We start from the raw sequence: 25,276 nt of genomic DNA, 5'->3' as shown, positions 1-25,276 counted from the left end.
AGCTGCTCGTGCAAGTTCTCCACCCAGCGTACGCAATCGAGCTTTCAAGGGGCCGTTTCACGTTGCATCAGCCGGCTGGCAAACTGGTGTGGCCCCTGGAGGAACTTTCAGCAGTCCCACCTTGAGCTCTTTAGCACATTGGATGACTTCTTTGGACCAATGTCCTGATAAGTCATCCCAAAGCAGCAGCACAGACGCGTTCATATCATTTCTTGATTCAAAATTATACCGTACAATCTCAGTAGAAAGATAGGAGTTCCACCAACCTACACCACAATATTAGAAACTAATATAACTTTAAAAACAAATGTTGCAATACCTTTCGTATTCCCGTGGACTTGGGCGTCGTTGCTTTGCTGCGCAGGTCCCATTTCTTTCCACACTGTTACACCAAATCCATGGCGTAGTCGTCTGTTAGCGTCACGCCTCTCATGAATTGTTGAGGGTTTGGACTTCAATATCATGAAAGGGCGAACTTGCCGCCATTTGAATCACCCAAAAGCGCAACAATAGCTCTTTCCTTGGTTTTACCTCCACAACACACCCATACCGTCTTTTGACCCAGCAACCCGTCTGCTCACCCGCGCGACTTTTGCCGCATCTAGCACTCAACGTCGCTCGTGGACGATGCTACGCACCCGTCTGGCCGTCTGGCCGTCTGGGCCTTGCCGCAGCGCCTCGGGCCGACCGGAAACACGCTCGGTTCCGCCACGCAGCGGCCACGGGATCGAGTCCCGTCGCGGCGTGCTGGCACTTTGCTGCGCGGTCCGCCACAGCCCAAGGTGTGCGTACGCGGTGTGGGGGCGGCCATACCGGCGGGTGGCGTAGCTAGTTGACGCTGAGACAGCGGCGCGCGCGTTGGAAGGCAGCAGGGACGTTGGGAGTCGGCGAGGGTGGCAGACGTTCCGGGGCTCATATCTGACGAACAAGAGCGCGTTGGGAGGTGGTGAGTGTCGATCTGGGGAGCCCGCGCGCGCGCGGTGTCGTGTATGTCTGCGTGTGTGTGTAGCGCGCGTTTTTGTGTGTGTGCGGGGAATGGTTGATTTGAGCTAGCACTTTGGCGCAGAGGAAGCGTGTTGGGCTCATAACCCAAAGGTCGTTGGATCGAGACCAACAAGTGCTATCTTTTGACCCAGCAACCCGTCTGCTCACCCGCGCGACTTTTGCCGCATCTAGCACTCAACGTCGCTCGTGGACGATGCTACGCGTCCGTCTGGCCGTCTGGCCGTCTGGGCCTTGCCGCAGCGCTTCGGGCCGACCGGAAACACGCTCGGTTCCGCCACGCAGCGGCCACGGGATCGAGTCCCGTCGCGGCGTGCTGGCACTTTGCTGCGCGGTCCGCCACAGCCCAAGGTGTGCGTACGCGGTGTGGGGGCGGCCATACCGGCGGGTGGCGTAGCTAGTTGACGCTGAGACAGCGGCGCGCGCGTTGGAAGGCAGCAGGGACGTTGGGAGTCGGCGAGGGTGGCAGACGTTCCGGGGCTCATATCTGACGAACAAGAGCGCGTTGGGAGGTGGTGAGTGTCGATCTGGGGAGCCCGCGCGCGCGCGGTGTCGTGTATGTCTGCGTGTGTGTGTAGCGCGCGTTTTTGTGTGTGTGCGGGGAATGGTTGATTTGAGCTAGCACTTTGGCGCAGAGGAAGCGTGTTGGGCTCATAACCCAAAGGTCGTTGGATCGAGACCAACAAGTGCTATCTTTTGACCCAGCAACCCGTCTGCTCACCCGCGCGACTTTTGCCGCATCTAGCACTCAACGTCGCTCGTGGACGATGCTACGCGTCCGTCTGGCCGTCTGGCCGTCTGGGCCTTGCCGCAGCGCCTCGGGCCGACCGGAAACACGCTCGGTTCCGCCACGCAGCGGCCACGGGATCGAGTCCCGTCGCGGCGTGCTGGCACTTTGCTGCGCGGTCCGCCACAGCCCAAGGTGTGCGTACGCGGTGTGGGGGCGGCCATACCGGCGGGTGGCGTAGCTAGTTGACGCTGAGACAGCGGCGCGCGCGTTGGAAGGCAGCAGGGACGTTGGGAGTCGGCGAGGGTGGCAGACGTTCCGGGGCTCATATCTGACGAACAAGAGCGCGTTGGGAGGTGGTGAGTGTCGATCTGGGGAGCCCGCGCGCGCGCGGTGTCGTGTATGTCTGCGTGTGTGTGTAGCGCGCGTTTTTGTGTGTGTGCGGGGAATGGTTGATTTGAGCTAGCACTTTGGCGCAGAGGAAGCGTGTTGGGCTCATAACCCAAAGGTCGTTGGATCGAGACCAACAAGTGCTATCTTTTGACCCAGCAACCCGTCTGCTCACCCGCGCGACTTTTGCCGCATCTAGCACTCAACGTCGCTCGTGGACGATGCTACGCGTCCGTCTGGCCGTCTGGCCGTCTGGGCCTTGCCGCAGCGCCTCGGGCCGACCGGAAACACGCTCGGTTCCGCCACGCAGCGGCCACGGGATCGAGTCCCGTCGCGGCGTGCTGGCACTTTGCTGCGCGGTCCGCCACAGCCCAAGGTGTGCGTACGCGGTGTGGGGGCGGCCATACCGGCGGGTGGCGTAGCTAGTTGACGCTGAGACAGCGGCGCGCGCGTTGGAAGGCAGCAGGGACGTTGGGAGTCGGCGAGGGTGGCAGACGTTCCGGGGCTCATATCTGACGAACAAGAGCGCGTTGGGAGGTGGTGAGTGTCGATCTGGGGAGCCCGCGCGCGCGCGGTGTCGTGTATGTCTGCGTGTGTGTGTAGCGCGCGTTTTTGTGTGTGTGCGGGGAATGGTTGATTTGAGCTAGCACTTTGGCGCAGAGGAAGCGTGTTGGGCTCATAACCCAAAGGTCGTTGGATCGAGACCAACAAGTGCTATCTTTTGACCCAGCAACCCGTCTGCTCACCCGCGCGACTTTTGCCGCATCTAGCACTCAACGTCGCTCGTGGACGATGCTACGCGTCCGTCTGGCCGTCTGGGCCTTGCCGCAGCGCCTCGGGCCGACCGGAAACACGCTCGGTTCCGCCACGCAGCGGCCACGGGATCGAGTCCCGTCGCGGCGTGCTGGCACTTTGCTGCGCGGTCCGCCACAGCCCAAGGTGTGCGTACGCGGTGTGGGGGCGGCCATACCGGCGGGTGGCGTAGCTAGTTGACGCTGAGACAGCGGCGCGCGCGTTGGAAGGCAGCAGGGACGTTGGGAGTCGGCGAGGGTGGCAGACGTTCCGGGGCTCATATCTGACGAACAAGAGCGCGTTGGGAGGTGGTGAGTGTCGATCTGGGGAGCCCGCGCGCGCGCGGTGTCGTGTATGTCTGCGTGTGTGTGTAGCGCGCGTTTTTGTGTGTGTGCGGGGAATGGTTGATTTGAGCTAGCACTTTGGCGCAGAGGAAGCGTGTTGGGCTCATAACCCAAAGGTCGTTGGATCGAGACCAACAAGTGCTATCTTTTGACCCAGCAACCCGTCTGCTCACCCGCGCGACTTTTGCCGCATCTAGCACTCAACGTCGCTCGTGGACGATGCTACGCGTCCGTCTGGCCGTCTGGCCGTCTGGGCCTTGCCGCAGCGCCTCGGGCCGACCGGAAACACGCTCGGTTCCGCCACGCAGCGGCCACGGGATCGAGTCCCGTCGCGGCGTGCTGGCACTTTGCTGCGCGGTCCGCCACAGCCCAAGGTGTGCGTACGCGGTGTGGGGGCGGCCATACCGGCGGGTGGCGTAGCTAGTTGACGCTGAGACAGCGGCGCGCGCGTTGGAAGGCAGCAGGGACGTTGGGAGTCGGCGAGGGTGGCAGACGTTCCGGGGCTCATATCTGACGAACAAGAGCGCGTTGGGAGGTGGTGAGTGTCGATCTGGGGAGCCCGCGCGCGCGCGGTGTCGTGTATGTCTGCGTGTGTGTGTAGCGCGCGTTTTTGTGTGTGTGCGGGGAATGGTTGATTTGAGCTAGCACTTTGGCGCAGAGGAAGCGTGTTGGGCTCATAACCCAAAGGTCGTTGGATCGAGACCAACAAGTGCTATCTTTTGACCCAGCAACCCGTCTGCTCACCCGCGCGACTTTTGCCGCATCTAGCACTCAACGTCGCTCGTGGACGATGCTACGCGTCCGTCTGGCCGTCTGGCCGTCTGGGCCTTGCCGCAGCGCCTCGGGCCGACCGGAAACACGCTCGGTTCCGCCACGCAGCGGCCACGGGATCGAGTCCCGTCGCGGCGTGCTGGCACTTTGCTGCGCGGTCCGCCACAGCCCAAGGTGTGCGTACGCGGTGTGGGGGCGGCCATACCGGCGGGTGGCGTAGCTAGTTGACGCTGAGACAGCGGCGCGCGCGTTGGAAGGCAGCAGGGACGTTGGGAGTCGGCGAGGGTGGCAGACGTTCCGGGGCTCATATCTGACGAACAAGAGCGCGTTGGGAGGTGGTGAGTGTCGATCTGGGGAGCCCGCGCGCGCGCGGTGTCGTGTATGTCTGCGTGTGTGTGTAGCGCGCGTTTTTGTGTGTGTGCGGGGAATGGTTGATTTGAGCTAGCACTTTGGCGCAGAGGAAGCGTGTTGGGCTCATAACCCAAAGGTCGTTGGATCGAGACCAACAAGTGCTATCTTTTGACCCAGCAACCCGTCTGCTCACCCGCGCGACTTTTGCCGCATCTAGCACTCAACGTCGCTCGTGGACGATGCTACGCGTCCGTCTGGCCGTCTGGCCGTCTGGGCCTTGCCGCAGCGCCTCGGGCCGACCGGAAACACGCTCGGTTCCGCCACGCAGCGGCCACGGGATCGAGTCCCGTCGCGGCGTGCTGGCACTTTGCTGCGCGGTCCGCCACAGCCCAAGGTGTGCGTACGCGGTGTGGGGGCGGCCATACCGGCGGGTGGCGTAGCTAGTTGACGCTGAGACAGCGGCGCGCGCGTTGGAAGGCAGCAGGGACGTTGGGAGTCGGCGAGGGTGGCAGACGTTCCGGGGCTCATATCTGACGAACAAGAGCGCGTTGGGAGGTGGTGAGTGTCGATCTGGGGAGCCCGCGCGCGCGCGGTGTCGTGTATGTCTGCGTGTGTGTGTAGCGCGCGTTTTTGTGTGTGTGCGGGGAATGGTTGATTTGAGCTAGCACTTTGGCGCAGAGGAAGCGTGTTGGGCTCATAACCCAAAGGTCGTTGGATCGAGACCAACAAGTGCTATCTTTTGACCCAGCAACCCGTCTGCTCACCCGCGCGACTTTTGCCGCATCTAGCACTCAACGTCGCTCGTGGACGATGCTACGCGTCCGTCTGGCCGTCTGGCCGTCTGGGCCTTGCCGCAGCGCCTCGGGCCGACCGGAAACACGCTCGGTTCCGCCACGCAGCGGCCACGGGATCGAGTCCCGTCGCGGCGTGCTGGCACTTTGCTGCGCGGTCCGCCACAGCCCAAGGTGTGCGTACGCGGTGTGGGGGCGGCCATACCGGCGGGTGGCGTAGCTAGTTGACGCTGAGACAGCGGCGCGCGCGTTGGAAGGCAGCAGGGACGTTGGGAGTCGGCGAGGGTGGCAGACGTTCCGGGGCTCATATCTGACGAACAAGAGCGCGTTGGGAGGTGGTGAGTGTCGATCTGGGGAGCCCGCGCGCGCGCGGTGTCGTGTATGTCTGCGTGTGTGTGTAGCGCGCGTTTTTGTGTGTGTGCGGGGAATGGTTGATTTGAGCTAGCACTTTGGCGCAGAGGAAGCGTGTTGGGCTCATAACCCAAAGGTCGTTGGATCGAGACCAACAAGTGCTATCTTTTGACCCAGCAACCCGTCTGCTCACCCGCGCGACTTTTGCCGCATCTAGCACTCAACGTCGCTCGTGGACGATGCTACGCGTCCGTCTGGCCGTCTGGGCCTTGCCGCAGCGCCTCGGGCCGACCGGAAACACGCTCGGTTCCGCCACGCAGCGGCCACGGGATCGAGTCCCGTCGCGGCGTGCTGGCACTTTGCTGCGCGGTCCGCCACAGCCCAAGGTGTGCGTACGCGGTGTGGGGGCGGCCATACCGGCGGGTGGCGTAGCTAGTTGACGCTGAGACAGCGGCGCGCGCGTTGGAAGGCAGCAGGGACGTTGGGAGTCGGCGAGGGTGGCAGACGTTCCGGGGCTCATATCTGACGAACAAGAGCGCGTTGGGAGGTGGTGAGTGTCGATCTGGGGAGCCCGCGCGCGCGCGGTGTCGTGTATGTCTGCGTGTGTGTGTAGCGCGCGTTTTTGTGTGTGTGCGGGGAATGGTTGATTTGAGCTAGCACTTTGGCGCAGAGGAAGCGTGTTGGGCTCATAACCCAAAGGTCGTTGGATCGAGACCAACAAGTGCTATCTTTTGACCCAGCAACCCGTCTGCTCACCCGCGCGACTTTTGCCGCATCTAGCACTCAACGTCGCTCGTGGACGATGCTACGCGTCCGTCTGGCCGTCTGGCCGTCTGGGCCTTGCCGCAGCGCCTCGGGCCGACCGGAAACACGCTCGGTTCCGCCACGCAGCGGCCACGGGATCGAGTCCCGTCGCGGCGTGCTGGCACTTTGCTGCGCGGTCCGCCACAGCCCAAGGTGTGCGTACGCGGTGTGGGGGCGGCCATACCGGCGGGTGGCGTAGCTAGTTGACGCTGAGACAGCGGCGCGCGCGTTGGAAGGCAGCAGGGACGTTGGGAGTCGGCGAGGGTGGCAGACGTTCCGGGGCTCATATCTGACGAACAAGAGCGCGTTGGGAGGTGGTGAGTGTCGATCTGGGGAGCCCGCGCGCGCGCGGTGTCGTGTATGTCTGCGTGTGTGTGTAGCGCGCGTTTTTGTGTGTGTGCGGGGAATGGTTGATTTGAGCTAGCACTTTGGCGCAGAGGAAGCGTGTTGGGCTCATAACCCAAAGGTCGTTGGATCGAGACCAACAAGTGCTATCTTTTGACCCAGCAACCCGTCTGCTCACCCGCGCGACTTTTGCCGCATCTAGCACTCAACGTCGCTCGTGGACGATGCTACGCGTCCGTCTGGCCGTCTGGCCGTCTGGGCCTTGCCGCAGCGCCTCGGGCCGACCGGAAACACGCTCGGTTCCGCCACGCAGCGGCCACGGGATCGAGTCCCGTCGCGGCGTGCTGGCACTTTGCTGCGCGGTCCGCCACAGCCCAAGGTGTGCGTACGCGGTGTGGGGGCGGCCATACCGGCGGGTGGCGTAGCTAGTTGACGCTGAGACAGCGGCGCGCGCGTTGGAAGGCAGCAGGGACGTTGGGAGTCGGCGAGGGTGGCAGACGTTCCGGGGCTCATATCTGACGAACAAGAGCGCGTTGGGAGGTGGTGAGTGTCGATCTGGGGAGCCCGCGCGCGCGCGGTGTCGTGTATGTCTGCGTGTGTGTGTAGCGCGCGTTTTTGTGTGTGTGCGGGGAATGGTTGATTTGAGCTAGCACTTTGGCGCAGAGGAAGCGTGTTGGGCTCATAACCCAAAGGTCGTTGGATCGAGACCAACAAGTGCTATCTTTTGACCCAGCAACCCGTCTGCTCACCCGCGCGACTTTTGCCGCATCTAGCACTCAACGTCGCTCGTGGACGATGCTACGCGTCCGTCTGGCCGTCTGGCCGTCTGGGCCTTGCCGCAGCGCCTCGGGCCGACCGGAAACACGCTCGGTTCCGCCACGCAGCGGCCACGGGATCGAGTCCCGTCGCGGCGTGCTGGCACTTTGCTGCGCGGTCCGCCACAGCCCAAGGTGTGCGTACGCGGTGTGGGGGCGGCCATACCGGCGGGTGGCGTAGCTAGTTGACGCTGAGACAGCGGCGCGCGCGTTGGAAGGCAGCAGGGACGTTGGGAGTCGGCGAGGGTGGCAGACGTTCCGGGGCTCATATCTGACGAACAAGAGCGCGTTGGGAGGTGGTGAGTGTCGATCTGGGGAGCCCGCGCGCGCGCGGTGTCGTGTATGTCTGCGTGTGTGTGTAGCGCGCGTTTTTGTGTGTGTGCGGGGAATGGTTGATTTGAGCTAGCACTTTGGCGCAGAGGAAGCGTGTTGGGCTCATAACCCAAAGGTCGTTGGATCGAGACCAACAAGTGCTATCTTTTGACCCAGCAACCCGTCTGCTCACCCGCGCGACTTTTGCCGCATCTAGCACTCAACGTCGCTCGTGGACGATGCTACGCGTCCGTCTGGCCGTCTGGCCGTCTGGGCCTTGCCGCAGCGCCTCGGGCCGACCGGAAACACGCTCGGTTCCGCCACGCAGCGGCCACGGGATCGAGTCCCGTCGCGGCGTGCTGGCACTTTGCTGCGCGGTCCGCCACAGCCCAAGGTGTGCGTACGCGGTGTGGGGGCGGCCATACCGGCGGGTGGCGTAGCTAGTTGACGCTGAGACAGCGGCGCGCGCGTTGGAAGGCAGCAGGGACGTTGGGAGTCGGCGAGGGTGGCAGACGTTCCGGGGCTCATATCTGACGAACAAGAGCGCGTTGGGAGGTGGTGAGTGTCGATCTGGGGAGCCCGCGCGCGCGCGGTGTCGTGTATGTCTGCGTGTGTGTGTAGCGCGCGTTTTTGTGTGTGTGCGGGGAATGGTTGATTTGAGCTAGCACTTTGGCGCAGAGGAAGCGTGTTGGGCTCATAACCCAAAGGTCGTTGGATCGAGACCAACAAGTGCTATCTTTTGACCCAGCAACCCGTCTGCTCACCCGCGCGACTTTTGCCGCATCTAGCACTCAACGTCGCTCGTGGACGATGCTACGCAGTCCGTCTGGCCGTCTGGCCGTCTGGGCCTTGCCGCAGCGCCTCGGGCCGACCGGAAACACGCTCGGTTCCGCCACGCAGCGGCCACGGGATCGAGTCCCGTCGCGGCGTGCTGGCACTTTGCTGCGCGGTCCGCCACAGCCCAAGGTGTGCGTACGCGGTGTGGGGGCGGCCATACCGGCGGGTGGCGTAGCTAGTTGACGCTGAGACAGCGGCGCGCGCGTTGGAAGGCAGCAGGGACGTTGGGAGTCGGCGAGGGTGGCAGACGTTCCGGGGCTCATATCTGACGAACAAGAGCGCGTTGGGAGGTGGTGAGTGTCGATCTGGGGAGCCCGCGCGCGCGCGGTGTCGTGTATGTCTGCGTGTGTGTGTAGCGCGCGTTTTTGTGTGTGTGCGGGGAATGGTTGATTTGAGCTAGCACTTTGGCGCAGAGGAAGCGTGTTGGGCTCATAACCCAAAGGTCGTTGGATCGAGACCAACAAGTGCTATCTTTTGACCCAGCAACCCGTCTGCTCACCCGCGCGACTTTTGCCGCATCTAGCACTCAACGTCGCTCGTGGACGATGCTACGCGTCCGTCTGGCCGTCTGGCCGTCTGGGCCTTGCCGCAGCGCCTCGGGCCGACCGGAAACACGCTCGGTTCCGCCACGCAGCGGCCACGGGATCGAGTCCCGTCGCGGCGTGCTGGCACTTTGCTGCGCGGTCCGCCACAGCCCAAGGTGTGCGTACGCGGTGTGGGGGCGGCCATACCGGCGGGTGGCGTAGCTAGTTGACGCTGAGACAGCGGCGCGCGCGTTGGAAGGCAGCAGGGACGTTGGGAGTCGGCGAGGGTGGCAGACGTTCCGGGGCTCATATCTGACGAACAAGAGCGCGTTGGGAGGTGGTGAGTGTCGATCTGGGGAGCCCGCGCGCGCGCGGTGTCGTGTATGTCTGCGTGTGTGTGTAGCGCGCGTTTTTGTGTGTGTGCGGGGAATGGTTGATTTGAGCTAGCACTTTGGCGCAGAGGAAGCGTGTTGGGCTCATAACCCAAAGGTCGTTGGATCGAGACCAACAAGTGCTATCTTTTGACCCAGCAACCCGTCTGCTCACCCGCGCGACTTTTGCCGCATCTAGCACTCAACGTCGCTCGTGGACGATGCTACGCGTCCGTCTGGCCGTCTGGCCGTCTGGGCCTTGCCGCAGCGCCTCGGGCCGACCGGAAACACGCTCGGTTCCGCCACGCAGCGGCCACGGGATCGAGTCCCGTCGCGGCGTGCTGGCACTTTGCTGCGCGGTCCGCCACAGCCCAAGGTGTGCGTACGCGGTGTGGGGGCGGCCATACCGGCGGGTGGCGTAGCTAGTTGACGCTGAGACAGCGGCGCGCGCGTTGGAAGGCAGCAGGGACGTTGGGAGTCGGCGAGGGTGGCAGACGTTCCGGGGCTCATATCTGACGAACAAGAGCGCGTTGGGAGGTGGTGAGTGTCGATCTGGGGAGCCCGCGCGCGCGCGGTGTCGTGTATGTCTGCGTGTGTGTGTAGCGCGCGTTTTTGTGTGTGTGCGGGGAATGGTTGATTTGAGCTAGCACTTTGGCGCAGAGGAAGCGTGTTGGGCTCATAACCCAAAGGTCGTTGGATCGAGACCAACAAGTGCTATCTTTTGACCCAGCAACCCGTCTGCTCACCCGCGCGACTTTTGCCGCATCTAGCACTCAACGTCGCTCGTGGACGATGCTACGCGTCCGTCTGGCCGTCTGGCCGTCTGGGCCTTGCCGCAGCGCCTCGGGCCGACCGGAAACACGCTCGGTTCCGCCACGCAGCGGCCACGGGATCGAGTCCCGTCGCGGCGTGCTGGCACTTTGCTGCGCGGTCCGCCACAGCCCAAGGTGTGCGTACGCGGTGTGGGGGCGGCCATACCGGCGGGTGGCGTAGCTAGTTGACGCTGAGACAGCGGCGCGCGCGTTGGAAGGCAGCAGGGACGTTGGGAGTCGGCGAGGGTGGCAGACGTTCCGGGGCTCATATCTGACGAACAAGAGCGCGTTGGGAGGTGGTGAGTGTCGATCTGGGGAGCCCGCGCGCGCGCGGTGTCGTGTATGTCTGCGTGTGTGTGTAGCGCGCGTTTTTGTGTGTGTGCGGGGAATGGTTGATTTGAGCTAGCACTTTGGCGCAGAGGAAGCGTGTTGGGCTCATAACCCAAAGGTCGTTGGATCGAGACCAACAAGTGCTATCTTTTGACCCAGCAACCCGTCTGCTCACCCGCGCGACTTTTGCCGCATCTAGCACTCAACGTCGCTCGTGGACGATGCTACGCGTCCGTCTGGCCGTCTGGCCGTCTGGGCCTTGCCGCAGCGCCTCGGGCCGACCGGAAACACGCTCGGTTCCGCCACGCAGCGGCCACGGGATCGAGTCCCGTCGCGGCGTGCTGGCACTTTGCTGCGCGGTCCGCCACAGCCCAAGGCGTGCGTACGCGGTGTGGGGGCGGCCATACCGGCGGGTGGCGTAGCTAGTTGACGCTGAGACAGCGGCGCGCGCGTTGGAAGGCAGCAGGGACGTTGGGAGTCGGCGAGGGTGGCAGACGTTCCGGGGCTCATATCTGACGAACAAGAGCGCGTTGGGAGGTGGTGAGTGTCGATCTGGGGAGCCCGCGCGCGCGCGGTGTCGTGTATGTCTGCGTGTGTGTGTAGCGCGCGTTTTTGTGTGTGTGCGGGGAATGGTTGATTTGAGCTAGCACTTTGGCGCAGAGGAAGCGTGTTGGGCTCATAACCCAAAGGTCGTTGGATCGAGACCAACAAGTGCTATCTTTTGACCCAGCAACCCGTCTGCTCACCCGCGCGACTTTTGCCGCATCTAGCACTCAACGTCGCTCGTGGACGATGCTACGCGTCCGTCTGGCCGTCTGGCCGTCTGGGCCTTGCCGCAGCGCCTCGGGCCGACCGGAAACACGCTCGGTTCCGCCACGCAGCGGCCACGGGATCGAGTCCCGTCGCGGCGTGCTGGCACTTTGCTGCGCGGTCCGCCACAGCCCAAGGTGTGCGTACGCGGTGTGGGGGCGGCCATACCGGCGGGTGGCGTAGCTAGTTGACGCTGAGACAGCGGCGCGCGCGTTGGAAGGCAGCAGGGACGTTGGGAGTCGGCGAGGGTGGCAGACGTTCCGGGGCTCATATCTGACGAACAAGAGCGCGTTGGGAGGTGGTGAGTGTCGATCTGGGGAGCCCGCGCGCGCGCGGTGTCGTGTATGTCTGCGTGTGTGTGTAGCGCGCGTTTTTGTGTGTGTGCGGGGAATGGTTGATTTGAGCTAGCACTTTGGCGCAGAGGAAGCGTGTTGGGCTCATAACCCAAAGGTCGTTGGATCGAGACCAACAAGTGCTATCTTTTGACCCAGCAACCCGTCTGCTCACCCGCGCGACTTTTGCCGCATCTAGCACTCAACGTCGCTCGTGGACGATGCTACGCGTCCGTCTGGCCGTCTGGCCGTCTGGGCCTTGCCGCAGCGCCTCGGGCCGACCGGAAACACGCTCGGTTCCGCCACGCAGCGGCCACGGGATCGAGTCCCGTCGCGGCGTGCTGGCACTTTGCTGCGCGGTCCGCCACAGCCCAAGGTGTGCGTACGCGGTGTGGGGGCGGCCATACCGGCGGGTGGCGTAGCTAGTTGACGCTGAGACAGCGGCGCGCGCGTTGGAAGGCAGCAGGGACGTTGGGAGTCGGCGAGGGTGGCAGACGTTCCGGGGCTCATATCTGACGAACAAGAGCGCGTTGGGAGGTGGTGAGTGTCGATCTGGGGAGCCCGCGCGCGCGCGGTGTCGTGTATGTCTGCGTGTGTGTGTAGCGCGCGTTTTTGTGTGTGTGCGGGGAATGGTTGATTTGAGCTAGCACTTTGGCGCAGAGGAAGCGTGTTGGGCTCATAACCCAAAGGTCGTTGGATCGAGACCAACAAGTGCTATCTTTTGACCCAGCAACCCGTCTGCTCACCCGCGCGACTTTTGCCGCATCTAGCACTCAACGTCGCTCGTGGACGATGCTACGCATCCGTCTGGCCGTCTGGCCGTCTGGGCCTTGCCGCAGCGCCTCGGGCCGACCGGAAACACGCTCGGTTCCGCCACGCAGCGGCCACGGGATCGAGTCCCGTCGCGGCGTGCTGGCACTTTGCTGCGCGGTCCGCCACAGCCCAAGGTGTGCGTACGCGGTGTGGGGGCGGCCATACCGGCGGGTGGCGTAGCTAGTTGACGCTGAGACAGCGGCGCGCGCGTTGGAAGGCAGCAGGGACGTTGGGAGTCGGCGAGGGTGGCAGACGTTCCGGGGCTCATATCTGACGAACAAGAGCGCGTTGGGAGGTGGTGAGTGTCGATCTGGGGAGCCCGCGCGCGCGCGGTGTCGTGTATGTCTGCGTGTGTGTGTAGCGCGCGTTTTTGTGTGTGTGCGGGGAATGGTTGATTTGAGCTAGCACTTTGGCGCAGAGGAAGCGTGTTGGGCTCATAACCCAAAGGTCGTTGGATCGAGACCAACAAGTGCTATCTTTTGACCCAGCAACCCGTCTGCTCACCCGCGCGACTTTTGCCGCATCTAGCACTCAACGTCGCTCGTGGACGATGCTACGCGTCCGTCTGGCCGTCTGGCCGTCTGGGCCTTGCCGCAGCGCCTCGGGCCGACCGGAAACACGCTCGGTTCCGCCACGCAGCGGCCACGGGATCGAGTCCCGTCGCGGCGTGCTGGCACTTTGCTGCGCGGTCCGCCACAGCCCAAGGCTGTGCGTACGCGGTGTGGGGGCGGCCATACCGGCGGGTGGCGTAGCTAGTTGACGCTGAGACAGCGGCGCGCGCGTTGGAAGGCAGCAGGGACGTTGGGAGTCGGCGAGGGTGGCAGACGTTCCGGGGCTCATATCTGACGAACAAGAGCGCGTTGGGAGGTGGTGAGTGTCGATCTGGGGAGCCCGCGCGCGCGCGGTGTCGTGTATGTCTGCGTGTGTGTGTAGCGCGCGTTTTTGTGTGTGTGCGGGGAATGGTTGATTTGAGCTAGCACTTTGGCGCAGAGGAAGCGTGTTGGGCTCATAACCCAAAGGTCGTTGGATCGAGACCAACAAGTGCTATCTTTTGACCCAGCAACCCGTCTGCTCACCCGCGCGACTTTTGCCGCATCTAGCACTCAACGTCGCTCGTGGACGATGCTACGCGTCCGTCTGGCCGTCTGGCCGTCTGGGCCTTGCCGCAGCGCCTCGGGCCGACCGGAAACACGCTCGGTTCCGCCACGCAGCGGCCACGGGATCGAGTCCCGTCGCGGCGTGCTGGCACTTTGCTGCGCGGTCCGCCACAGCCCAAGGTGTGCGTACGCGGTGTGGGGGCGGCCATACCGGCGGGTGGCGTAGCTAGTTGACGCTGAGACAGCGGCGCGCGCGTTGGAAGGCAGCAGGGACGTTGGGAGTCGGCGAGGGTGGCAGACGTTCCGGGGCTCATATCTGACGAACAAGAGCGCGTTGGGAGGTGGTGAGTGTCGATCTGGGGAGCCCGCGCGCGCGCGGTGTCGTGTATGTCTGCGTGTGTGTGTAGCGCGCGTTTTTGTGTGTGTGCGGGGAATGGTTGATTTGAGCTAGCACTTTGGCGCAGAGGAAGCGTGTTGGGCTCATAACCCAAAGGTCGTTGGATCGAGACCAACAAGTGCTATCTTTTGACCCAGCAACCCGTCTGCTCACCCGCGCGACTTTTGCCGCATCTAGCACTCAACGTCGCTCGTGGACGATGCTACGCGTCCGTCTGGCCGTCTGGCCGTCTGGGCCTTGCCGCAGCGCCTCGGGCCGACCGGAAACACGCTCGGTTCCGCCACGCAGCGGCCACGGGATCGAGTCCCGTCGCGGCGTGCTGGCACTTTGCTGCGCGGTCCGCCACAGCCCAAGGTGTGCGTACGCGGTGTGGGGGCGGCCATACCGGCGGGTGGCGTAGCTAGTTGACGCTGAGACAGCGGCGCGCGCGTTGGAAGGCAGCAGGGACGTTGGGAGTCGGCGAGGGTGGCAGACGTTCCGGGGCTCATATCTGACGAACAAGAGCGCGTTGGGAGGTGGTGAGTGTCGATCTGGGGAGCCCGCGCGCGCGCGGTGTCGTGTATGTCTGCGTGTGTGTGTAGCGCGCGTTTTTGTGTGTGTGCGGGGAATGGTTGATTTGAGCTAGCACTTTGGCGCAGAGGAAGCGTGTTGGGCTCATAACCCAAAGGTCGTTGGATCGAGACCAACAAGTGCTATCTTTTGACCCAGCAACCCGTCTGCTCACCCGCGCGACTTTTGCCGCATCTAGCACTCAACGTCGCTCGTGGACGATGCTACGCGTCCGTCTGGCCGTCTGGGCCTTGCCGCAGCGCCTCGGGCCGACCGGAAACACGCTCGGTTCCGCCACGCAGCGGCCACGGGATCGAGTCCCGTCGCGGCGTGCTGGCACTTTGCTGCGCGGTCCGCCACAGCCCAAGGTGTGCGTACGCGGTGTGGGGGCGGCCATACCGGCGGGTGGCGTAGCTAGTTGACGCTGAGACAGCGGCGCGCGCGTTGGAAGGCAGCAGGGACGTTGGGAGTCGGCGAGGGTGGCAGACGTTCCGGGGCTCATATCTGACGAACAAGAGCGCGTTGGGAGGTGGTGAGTGTCGATCTGGGGAGCCCGCGCGCGCGCGGTGTCGTGTATGTCTGCGTGTGTGTGTAGCGCGCGTTTTTGTGTGTGTGCGGGGAATGGTTGATTTGAGCTAGCACTTTGGCGCAGAGGAAGCGTGTTGGGCTCATAACCCAAAGGTCGTTGGATCGAGACCAACAAGTGCTATCTTTTGACCCAGCAACCCGTCTGCTCACCCGCGCGACTTTTGCCGCATCTAGCACTCAACGTCGCTCGTGGACGATGCTACGCGTCCGTCTGGCCGTCTGGCCGTCTGGGCCTTGCCGCAGCGCCTCGGGCCGACCGGAAACACGCTCGGTTCCGCCACGCAGCGGCCACGGGATCGAGTCCCGTCGCGGCGTGCTGGCACTTTGCTGCGCGGTCCGCCACAGCCCAAGGTGTGCGTACGCGGTGTGGGGGCGGCCATACCGGCGGGTGGCGTAGCTAGTTGACGCTGAGACAGCGGCGCGCGCGTTGGAAGGCAGCAGGGACGTTGGGAGTCGGCGAGGGTGGCAGACGTTCCGGGGCTCATATCTGACGAACAAGAGCGCGTTGGGAGGTGGTGAGTGTCGATCTGGGGAGCCCGCGCGCGCGCGGTGTCGTGTATGTCTGCGTGTGTGTGTAGCGCGCGTTTTTGTGTGTGTGCGGGGAATGGTTGATTTGAGCTAGCACTTTGGCGCAGAGGAAGCGTGTTGGGCTCATAACCCAAGTGTGGTGGTGTGATTCACAAAATCGTCGTTAGTGCGGCTTCCATGCAACAACACAACAATTCGCCGAGTTATGCCGGCGTTGTTGGGTTTGCGCAGGGTTTTGTTGGTTCCCCTTGCGGTTCGGCCTAGCCGGGTCCAGTTGAGGTCCTGCTCTCGCTGAGTACGAATCCAAAGGCCAGAAGCTCGCCTGAGCGGGGCAGCTTCCGTTCTTCAAATCCTGTGACCTCCACCAAAGGATGGACGTCGGCGCGCGAGCGCTTTTACAGGTCACCGAGCGCAGAGTACGCTCAGCTAGAAAATTGCAGTGTCCTGGGTTGTGCAGACACACCGACTTGTCGATTCGACGAGATTTGTCTTCGCTGGTAGCGAGAAGTACCCACCCCGGGCTGACCTTGATCTCTTGGCGCTACCAGTCGATTTCCCTACAAGTTATGCCTCTCGGGGAACGAGCTATGCCTCTCGGGGAACGACGGCAGACATAATCCAGCCCACGCAGGGACTTACGGGAAAGTGTACGCTGTTCTTGGACTTAAAAGATTTTGCTCTGTTTTGTTATCTCTGTGACTTCGAGGGTTCCTTCGGGCTCCCCCCTTTGGCCTCCTATCGATCATATACAAATACCTAGTGAAATGGAGTCGTTATAGATCTCCCTGAGACTCTTCGCTCAGCTTCCTAATTTATCCTCGCCGAGTTGAGTCATTATGGATCTCCGCCGACTCTTCGCTCCGATCCCTGATTTATCCTCTCCCACTTGGAATAACTCGCAAATGGTATACGCTCGCGGAGTTCTGTCGCTCACTGAGTCTTGGTGCTCGATGAATCCGATTGCTCGCCGAGTTCGCCGCTTAAGTGCGAGCATCGATTAGGTACGATGTATCCAACTGAGACAGACTGGGTGGTCTACCCAAAACATGAGTTTCCCTACTCCACATGGGTAACCCATGGAGCCGCAACCAGCGCCGGCGACAGGGACGAATCCACCATTTTGCCCGACACCACCTCCTCGTGCGTCATTTCTTGGGGCACGAACATACGCACCGGAGGGTTGCACGGAACAAAGGCGGTGTTATAAGGGTGACTGACCGGCGCGTCCACCCAAGAGTTATGCCACGGTTGCCGGTCATCTAGCATCGCGAGTTCCCAATCCAATCCTCCGACGTTGGAGCCCACTCGATCACTTCGAACGAGTATTGGAGGTAAGTGGGCTTAAACAAGAACTCGGTGAGCGACTCGCGAGGTTTGTTAGTACGCTCGATGTACCACTCCCAATAGCGGTAGAGCATCTGCTAGCGTATACGGTCAGGGCGGAGGTTGCGGGCCTTGTTGTACTCCGTCCAGGCGGCACGAAGGGCAACGGCCGAAGGATCGGCCGCTCCAAGCCTCTGTGTCAAACCCGAAGGAAAGCCTCGACAGCGGCTACCTGGACCCAGTGGTACCGCTCCCACAAGGCGAGACCGAGGTCTGCATTCTCCGTCCTGTCGGTGGATACCTTGGAACTGGCGCCACGTCTTGACCGTGCACGCAAGACCGGTGGCGCGAATCGAAATCTTGGACCCTGGTGGATTTTGATCCAGACCGATCAAACAAGGCGTCTCGGGCATCTTCCGGCGCACTTGCTGCCATGAATGATTCAGGTTGGTCCAGTCCGCCAGAGCCCTGATCCCAGGAACCGAGCATGGAGATTCAACGCCCTTTGCGATAGGCGGAGTCACGTTCGGGTTCTGAATTTGGCACCAGACCATCTGTGCACCTGGCGCCGTGAAACCAGGCGTCAAGAACGGGTTCGCCAGCATCGAGAGTCGCTGGGAATCAACACTCCCCGGAACTGCCGGCACCGCCAGAGCAAACGAGTTCGGGTACGTGCCAGGGGCGGTGGACAGCGTGGCCGTGACCTCGGTGTGCGAGCGCCGCGCCGCAGACTGGGCAGCTGAAAGGCGCGCGTGGCTGGCTAGCCGGAGCTGCAGAGGCCTCGGAGCTGCGTGCAGTTGACCCAACAGGAGTCACCTGTGTCGGAACCGACGAGGCTGAGGGTGGCGCCGAAGTTGGTGAACCAGCCGAGGTCGCCGAGACAACAGACGACGAAACGGCGCCGATAGCTGAAACTGAGGCCACAGTGTCTGCGCTGATGGTGGATGCCGGAGATGCAGAGGCCTGGGAAACTTCGGACAACCGGCTGGAGCCGAGGATGAAATCGCCCGAGGCTTCCAGAGTTTCCAGAGCCCTCATCGAGCGCAGGTTAGCCAGCACTGAGTCGCTACGCGACGGACGGCCATCATGACGAGGTGGTGTAACCACCGGAGAAGAAAACGGGCCGAACGCAGGCCGCGGCCGCCGAATCATCGGTGGAGACCCCTTCCCCCGACAATTCAACGACTTCGGTCGGAAATGGAGGCCCCGATGATTCCGAGGCAGGCGTTTGCGCCGGAGAAACAGATGAAGGTCCAGATGGAGAACTCGGTGACGACGGAGGAGTCACCCCAGACGTAGGAGACGTCAGCGGAATATGAACAGAGGCGCCAAAGACACGATCTTGAGCCCGAGCCCTCAGGTCTACCGACGGCCGACCCACCCGCTTTCTGGCAGGCAACGCCGACTTCTGTGGCGGGATCGGCGAGGAGGCATGATGATGAAGGCGCTTACGCCAGTCGCGCCGACGCTTGAATATTGAAGGAATGAGCGGCGAGTCGTCCGACTCATCGCTGTCATTCCCGGCGCCGGTCGACACCTCAGCAGGCGGCTTGGACTCCTCGCTCGAACTAGGCGCAGCGTCAGGGCTGTCCTCCGAGCTCTCGGAGGAGGCACTCTGACTGCGCTTGGAACAAGCGCTCGGAGGTGACAACCCGAGCAAATCCTAGTCAATGTCCTCCGCAGTGATACCTGGCCGAGGAAACAAGAGGAATTAGAGAACGTGATGCAACCGAGCAAGTGGAGGCCCAGGACTTACCGACAGAGGCAAGAATCAGAGTGTCGACATCCAGGTCGTGGGCAGCCGAGTGCCGGCGTGAAATGGGGTTGGACCGCTTCAGGCTCGCATTTTCCGCCTGCAGAGCCTGCACCCGAGCCGGAATAACACCCGCCGAAGCCTGGGCCGACGCGGCGAGGTCTGTCCGAAGTTTAACCAGCTCCGCCGTGTACACGACGAAACCTGCCTTGAAGCGCTCTCGACCCTTCCTGATCAGTCGCTGAGCGGCCTGCGCGCAAGCCAGCTGCAAGTTTGGTGTGGTGTGCGATGACAGCGTTGGAGGTGTTGAGGTGCCGGGTGAGGGCCACGTGGTTCAGAGGGAACTGCTGCAGAGTATCCATAGCTCGGCTGCTGTCTCTTGAGACCTGAGCGCAGAACAACTGAGCCGTCTCTCGTACCTGGACTTCCGCATGCAACCGGTCTTCGAAGTCGTTAAACTGGTCCTGGAGCCGCGCGACCTCGTTCCGCAGGTCGAAAATCTCATCGGACTCCCCTGGAGGGAGCCGATCGGGCACAGCGGCTGCCGACAGAACCTCACCGAGGTATGTGGCGCTCTCCAAGCGACCGTCCATGACCGAGTCGACACGCCGAGGACGCTGACGCGCAACACCGACGACCAGCTGCCCGAGCTGCATTAACTGCTGCTCGATTGACGCGAAGACCGAAGGCTCGAACGGGGCAGCAAAAGGCGTGATGCCACCGGCGGCGTGGAGACTGACGCAGAAGCGACGCCGAGAAGATATACAAGCACCGCCACATCAAGCAAAGCTGGGCCCAATCTTTTATAGCCGGACGTTCCGGTGTCGTTGGCTACTCGGACTGCTGTCCCATGTCTTGCTCTGCATTTCCTGGGCGTGCATGCACACTGCTGTCCTGAAGTGGAGCATTGGTGGATGTTGCCAGCTCTCTGATTTGTGTTTACATCTCCAACATCACCGTTTCGGACGACGAAGGCGTTTCAGGACTGATCTTTCTTCGAAATTATTATTCACCTCGAAGGGAGCACTAGGACATCCGTGTAAATATGATTTGTCCAGCGCCAAACAATCTGGTAGCTCAATTTCTTCCGATTGGATAGTGACATCGAGAAGGTATCTCACCAGCATCTCAGTCGATTCGGAGACACTCCATCCGACCCACCATTTTATCATGCGCAGTGATCAGTGACGCTCAGGTTTCGCATACATGAAACAGTGTTGAGCACCAGCGCGACGAAAGGTGTGCGAATTAAACCAGCTGTTTGACCAGTGCTTGGATACGTAGCCTGAAATGTGTTTACCATCTCGGTTAAGGCCACGCACGATGCAATTGAGAAGTGTGATGAACACCTACCCAGACATCTTCTTCCCCCGACCGACAGACGCCATCTCACAGCCTGTAGCTGTGTCAACGACGTCTTCGTCTAAGACGCCGGCCGCTTCGGCAACAGTGTCGTTTGTCTTGAGAACCCTATTGTTGACGCTGGTGAGTACTGGAAACACAAAATCATCATCGCGACATTGATCCCCCTTCGTATTTGAAGCGTAGCCCACCAAATGACACAAGTGCGTGTATGCATTGATAGACATTTCATCATCTGACATGCGGTTCAAGTTATACTTGCGCCCTTCAGTGACAGCCGTCTTGTGATTGAACAGAGCGTACGTCCTATACTCGATGACTTCATCTGGAGCGACAACACTGGAGCGGTACTGCCGCAGTGACAGATCCTTCCACTTGAGCGTCAAATCCTCGTTAATACGACACATGCCGTAAAACGCAAACGAAGTAACAGCCTTGAGCCAAACACGACTTGCTTCACTGAAACCCTCAACACCACCCGGAGAATCAAGTAACGCGTGGAGAACGGTGATCATGTCGAGTGAGATCGGTACCGCTTTCGCAGGCACATACTCCGAGGCTTTCTTCTTTTTCAGTCCACGCATGAAATGGCGTACAAACGGGTCTCTAGCTGGATTGCCGTATCCATGCTTTTCTCCAGAATCGTCTTCCCGTACACACCATGTGTTCACATCGGTGCTGTCGCTGTGTTCATGAGATGAAAAGTAGCTAGCAATAGCAGACCTCGTCTTCTCTGCTGTTCGAAGCGAAATAGAACTGGAAGCTGAGACGCTCTGCAAATATGCAACAAAGATCACAGAAAGATCGTGATGGCGCTCGTCGCGAGGGTTGGGATGCCGTTAGCAACGCTGAAATCTGCAAACTTCTTGAAAATCGCTTCGTAAACAGTCTTCTTGATCACTTCGTTAGCCGTGTGCTGACCTTCTTTGACCAGCTCTTGGACCCCCATCTTTCACCGACGAGCCAGATTGCAAACTGGCTACATGACACACCCCCGCAAGCGATCCTCGTACCTTATAGTTTGAACTCGTACCGATTGGTACGAACTCATAGACTTCTGTCTGACACAATCGTACTAAGTGATATGAGCTCGTACTAAGTGATATGAACTCGTACATTTTGGTCTAACTCAGTATGCCTCGTAAGTTTTGGTATGAACCATAAAAATACTCACAAAAATAACACCCATCGGATAAAATATTTTCGAGAGAAAATCGTCTGAAAAATGTAGCCAAACAAGTTTATGATTCTGATTGATCAAATAACACTAAACAACGTCCAAATGTTGTTTGAGCACAAGGAAGTTGCTTCCGAGCCCTACCCATACAAATCACTAATGTGGAGATATTGCTTCCTCTTACCGAATCAACGCTTCAGATGGCGCAAAAATCATTTATTAGTGGTAGGTGCATTTCGATACAATTAGCAAGATGCTCGTAGAGAGGGGCTACTATTGAGGTGTTGTTTCAGGCAGAGTAAGCTCTGCTGTGGTTCTCATCCATTTTGGCGAACTTGAGGTCTGGCCAGTGTGAAGTCGTCGTAGCTCATGTCCCTATCCGTCCGAAATAGAGATAAGCTCCGAGATAGCAAACGACCACGTCCGAAATGAAGCAAGAGGGTACGTCTGTTTTGCTACTGCATCCCTGTTATAGAGACAACCTTCCGTTTTGCCGCTTTTGCACGGTATAAGTGAATGCCATACCTGCTTCAGCCCGCCACCAACACGCCAGAGCTACACTGCTCCAAGATAGAGTGCCCTATACCTATTGAAGGCCCGAATTGTAAAACGGCCCCTATAAGATGCGGAGCTAAAACAGGCTGCAAAAAGATTGAAAACCACAATACTTCCTCGTCGGTGAATTCAAGGATTACCTTTTGGGCCCATATCAACGGGAATCTTCTCTACTACGTTGTCCAGATGACCGAATTGACGATGTAAACGCGAGTTTTTTTCCCGAGGAATATCCTGCCGCCAGTGCCCTAAACAAAGCAAGTTGAACTATCCCAGTACATCGAAACCCCAGCAACATGCCCACTCGCGAGCATGACGAGGATTCGGTTCTGCATCGCGCGGCGACCACGGGCCTGGGCAAGAGCGAGTATTCATTTCCCGACCGTGGATTGCGCTTTTCCTCCCACTTCGATGGCGGCAACATGGCAAATGTGCAGCTGATGCCGTCGGGGGCGTTCAGCATCATAGTGGCTTCACAAACGCTGCTGACCCCCTCCTATTGAAGCAGTTCCAAACCCTGGAGGTGGGCGCTTCGGCATGCGTGGAGGCGACGGGTCCTGCGTCTCGGTTTGGGTCGATGGCGCTGACGAGCCCATGAATGCACTCAAGCTTGACGTCCTCTGTTGGTACAGCGCAGATTCGCGCTCGACCGCTGCCAAGTCAATCATGGGAGCAAAAGGTTGACTCTGGCCAAGACGGTTGCCAAAGCTGGGAGGCTGGGCACCGTTAGCTTCTCCGTAAGGCATCGTAAATCCAGCTTCCAGACTACTGTTGCTGCCGAATCGCATGCCCAAACCCAGGTTTTCACTTAGCATGCTGCCGTTCGTGATGTTGCTCGTGCTGTTTCCCCACCCAGAAAGCAGGGATTGGCTCGAAAAGTTGCCCGCGTCGTTAAACGTGTTGAAGCTAGGATAGCCAAGGGACGACCCAATTGAACCGTTACCAACAGCACCAAATGCAGTGTTCAAACTGTTGGCGCTTGCATGCTCCTCCGCCGGCGAAATCGGGCTCGGCGCTCGAAGGCTAAACGCGCCACCACTTGACAGAGTATCCAAAGCAGAGGATTCATGGGCCATAAGCCCGCCGTGCTGTTTAGCTGGCTGGTTTCCTGTCATCCCTCTCAGCGCAGGCGACGGCTGAAATACGATTACCTCGTCATCAAAGTTGTCGTCATCATCCACTCCAGTATCGGCACGATAGGCGCTAGCAAAATTTCCTTGTGGATGAGTTTGCTGCTGCAGCTGATTTTTCGGGTTGTTGCTCGATAAAGCCCCGAGGTTGAATGAGCCAAATGTTTCTGTCGTACCATTGTTCTGTTGCGATCCCCCGTTTCCAACCACAGGAGAAGTCGTAAACTGCCCTGAAGCACCACAGAAGAGCAACGGATCGCCTTCGTAGCCGTCGCACAAGTAGCGCGCAAAATGATACAGTTTCCACGCACGAATTTTTTCAGCCTCATCGTCTGCCAAAGGTGCCACTTGTGGCGCACTGTTAGCTCCTGTCGAGGACGTCTGCCACGTAGACGCGGTTCCAGCCTGCTCAAGCGGTGCAAAGCCTCGAAGCTCAAGGCTTTCCTTTAGCAATGACTGCTGCTCGCGTACTGCAGATGGTGCCTCGTTGGCGTATTGCTGGTTAACACTCGCAACTAGCGGTGCATACAGCTCACGAATACGTGCGTGGTTCACAAGCTTAGCTAGCGTCGCAAGGAAGGTTGAAGCAAATTGGTCCGCCTCGGCTCCTTGGTCGTTCGTTGCCACATCACTGTACAGTTTCTTCTGACGATGCACCAAAAGCTGCTCCAACTGCTCCAGCATATCCGGGTGCAACTTCAGATAGTCGCAGAAAACAGTCACTGGACCTGCAAGACGCAATGCTAACAGTGCCGAATCCTTCGGAGCTTTCCCGTTCGCACCTGCATTCGGCTTGATGTCCAAGCTGTCCAAAAGGAACTCCATAACGCTCGTGATCGTACGGATTGACAGACGAAGCGCATCTTCGAGCGGTGCGGACTGCAAACGCGAGTCCGAGGCACGAATGATGGAGAAAAGGTTCGTCACCACGATCTTCAGCAGCAGCGCGTCGCCCACCACACCCGCATGTAGCAACGTCCGCATGTCCTTGAAAAGCACCGCCTCCATGTCGCGCGGGTACACCGGCGTCACAGCCTCGCTGCTGCTGCCTCTACCCGACGACGCCGTCGGCGATCCTCGTTGCGATGAGAGCGCGAACAAGATGCCATGCATCCGCGTGAGACGATGCAGGTAGCTTTTCAAAAAGGCCGATTTCTCCTTAGACGACGGAGACGACGACGTGAACGTAATCGGCGCTGCCAGCGGTCGTTGACGACTGCGCTCAAAAAGCAGCGCAAGATTCTCCTCTGCAGTTGTGAACGGCTGTGACGTCAGCAAACTGCGGCAATAGCGATACACCGCGACTGTCTCCGCCTCCACGTACGTAGCCAGCACCGCCAACTGGTTGTGCGGGTTGCCGTTTTCCGGCAGCACAGCCAGCGCGCGATGATACAGCGCTTCCGCTGCAGCGAAGTTCTTCTTGGTCTTCTGACTGTGCAGCTCCCGATAGCGCGCCAGGTCTCCCAGGAACACGTAGCAGCGATGCAGACTCTGGCGACAGCGTGTGACGTCCTCGTCCTTGGCTCCCTGGCCGTTATGCTGAAGCCACGAGGCGAAGACATCTCTCAGATGCGCGTAGAAGCCCGCAGCTTCGGTCAGGAACTGCTGGAACTCGCTGGACACGCGCGCGAAGTGCTCGCGGACGTTGCGGTCTGCCTGCGCCGCCGCCGCGTATTTGCGGATGCGGCGGCGGAAGTCCTCGATGCGTCGATAGAAGCAGGGCTTCCACAGCGCCTGCTCTACCTCCTTGGCAGCCGCGAAGGCCGGCTGCGCGTCCACGAGGCGCGTCGCGGCGTCCGTTAGGCGGCGGCGCAGCGCGTTGGCGGCCTGCAAGTCGAGGGGGTTGGCACGCAGCAGGTCCCGCAGCTGCTTGTCTAGTGCCGCCAGCTCCCTGTCGACATACAGGCGGGTTAGTGCGCAACGAGTGGGAGGACGAGGGAAGACGCGTACATGTAGGTGCTGCGAGGGTCCATCGCTTCATTCGCCTTTGGCGCCCCGCTGGTCGGCGACGATTGGTCAAATTTTAGTCGCTTGGACGACGCATGTTACAGAATCAGCCTGGTATCAGATTCTTCTGATTGGATGAAAAGGCGCGGTTTGCCAGACATCGAACAACATTCAAGAAACATTCAATTCAGTCGACTTTCCAGCAACATATGAATACGTGAAAAGCAATTAGCATCCTGGTCAGGA

The 25,276-nt window shown here is 60.6% G+C and overlaps 1 protein-coding gene across 1 annotated transcript; it reads right to left on the bottom strand.

Moving 5' to 3' along the window:
- Positions 1–22,426: 22,426 nt before the first annotated feature.
- Positions 22,427–25,056, bottom strand: KRP23_15049 (Protein SMG7; the record flags this gene model as incomplete). The annotated part of the gene is made up of 2 exons (XM_067885944.1): positions 22,427–24,974; positions 25,034–25,056. 2 exons carry the CDS (start codon positions 25,054–25,056, stop codon positions 22,427–22,429), a joined length of 2,571 nt encoding a protein of 856 aa, XP_067736944.1.
- Positions 25,057–25,276: the final 220 nt, after the last annotated feature.

This window comes from Phytophthora ramorum, assembly GCF_020800215.1.
Source record: "Phytophthora ramorum isolate Pr-102 chromosome Unknown Phyram_PR-102_s0024, whole genome shotgun sequence".
Classification (NCBI taxonomy): Eukaryota; Oomycota; class Peronosporomycetes; order Peronosporales; family Peronosporaceae; genus Phytophthora; species Phytophthora ramorum.
The sequence above is the reverse complement of the archived record's forward strand: the minus strand, read 5'-3'. Positions and strand labels throughout refer to the sequence as shown.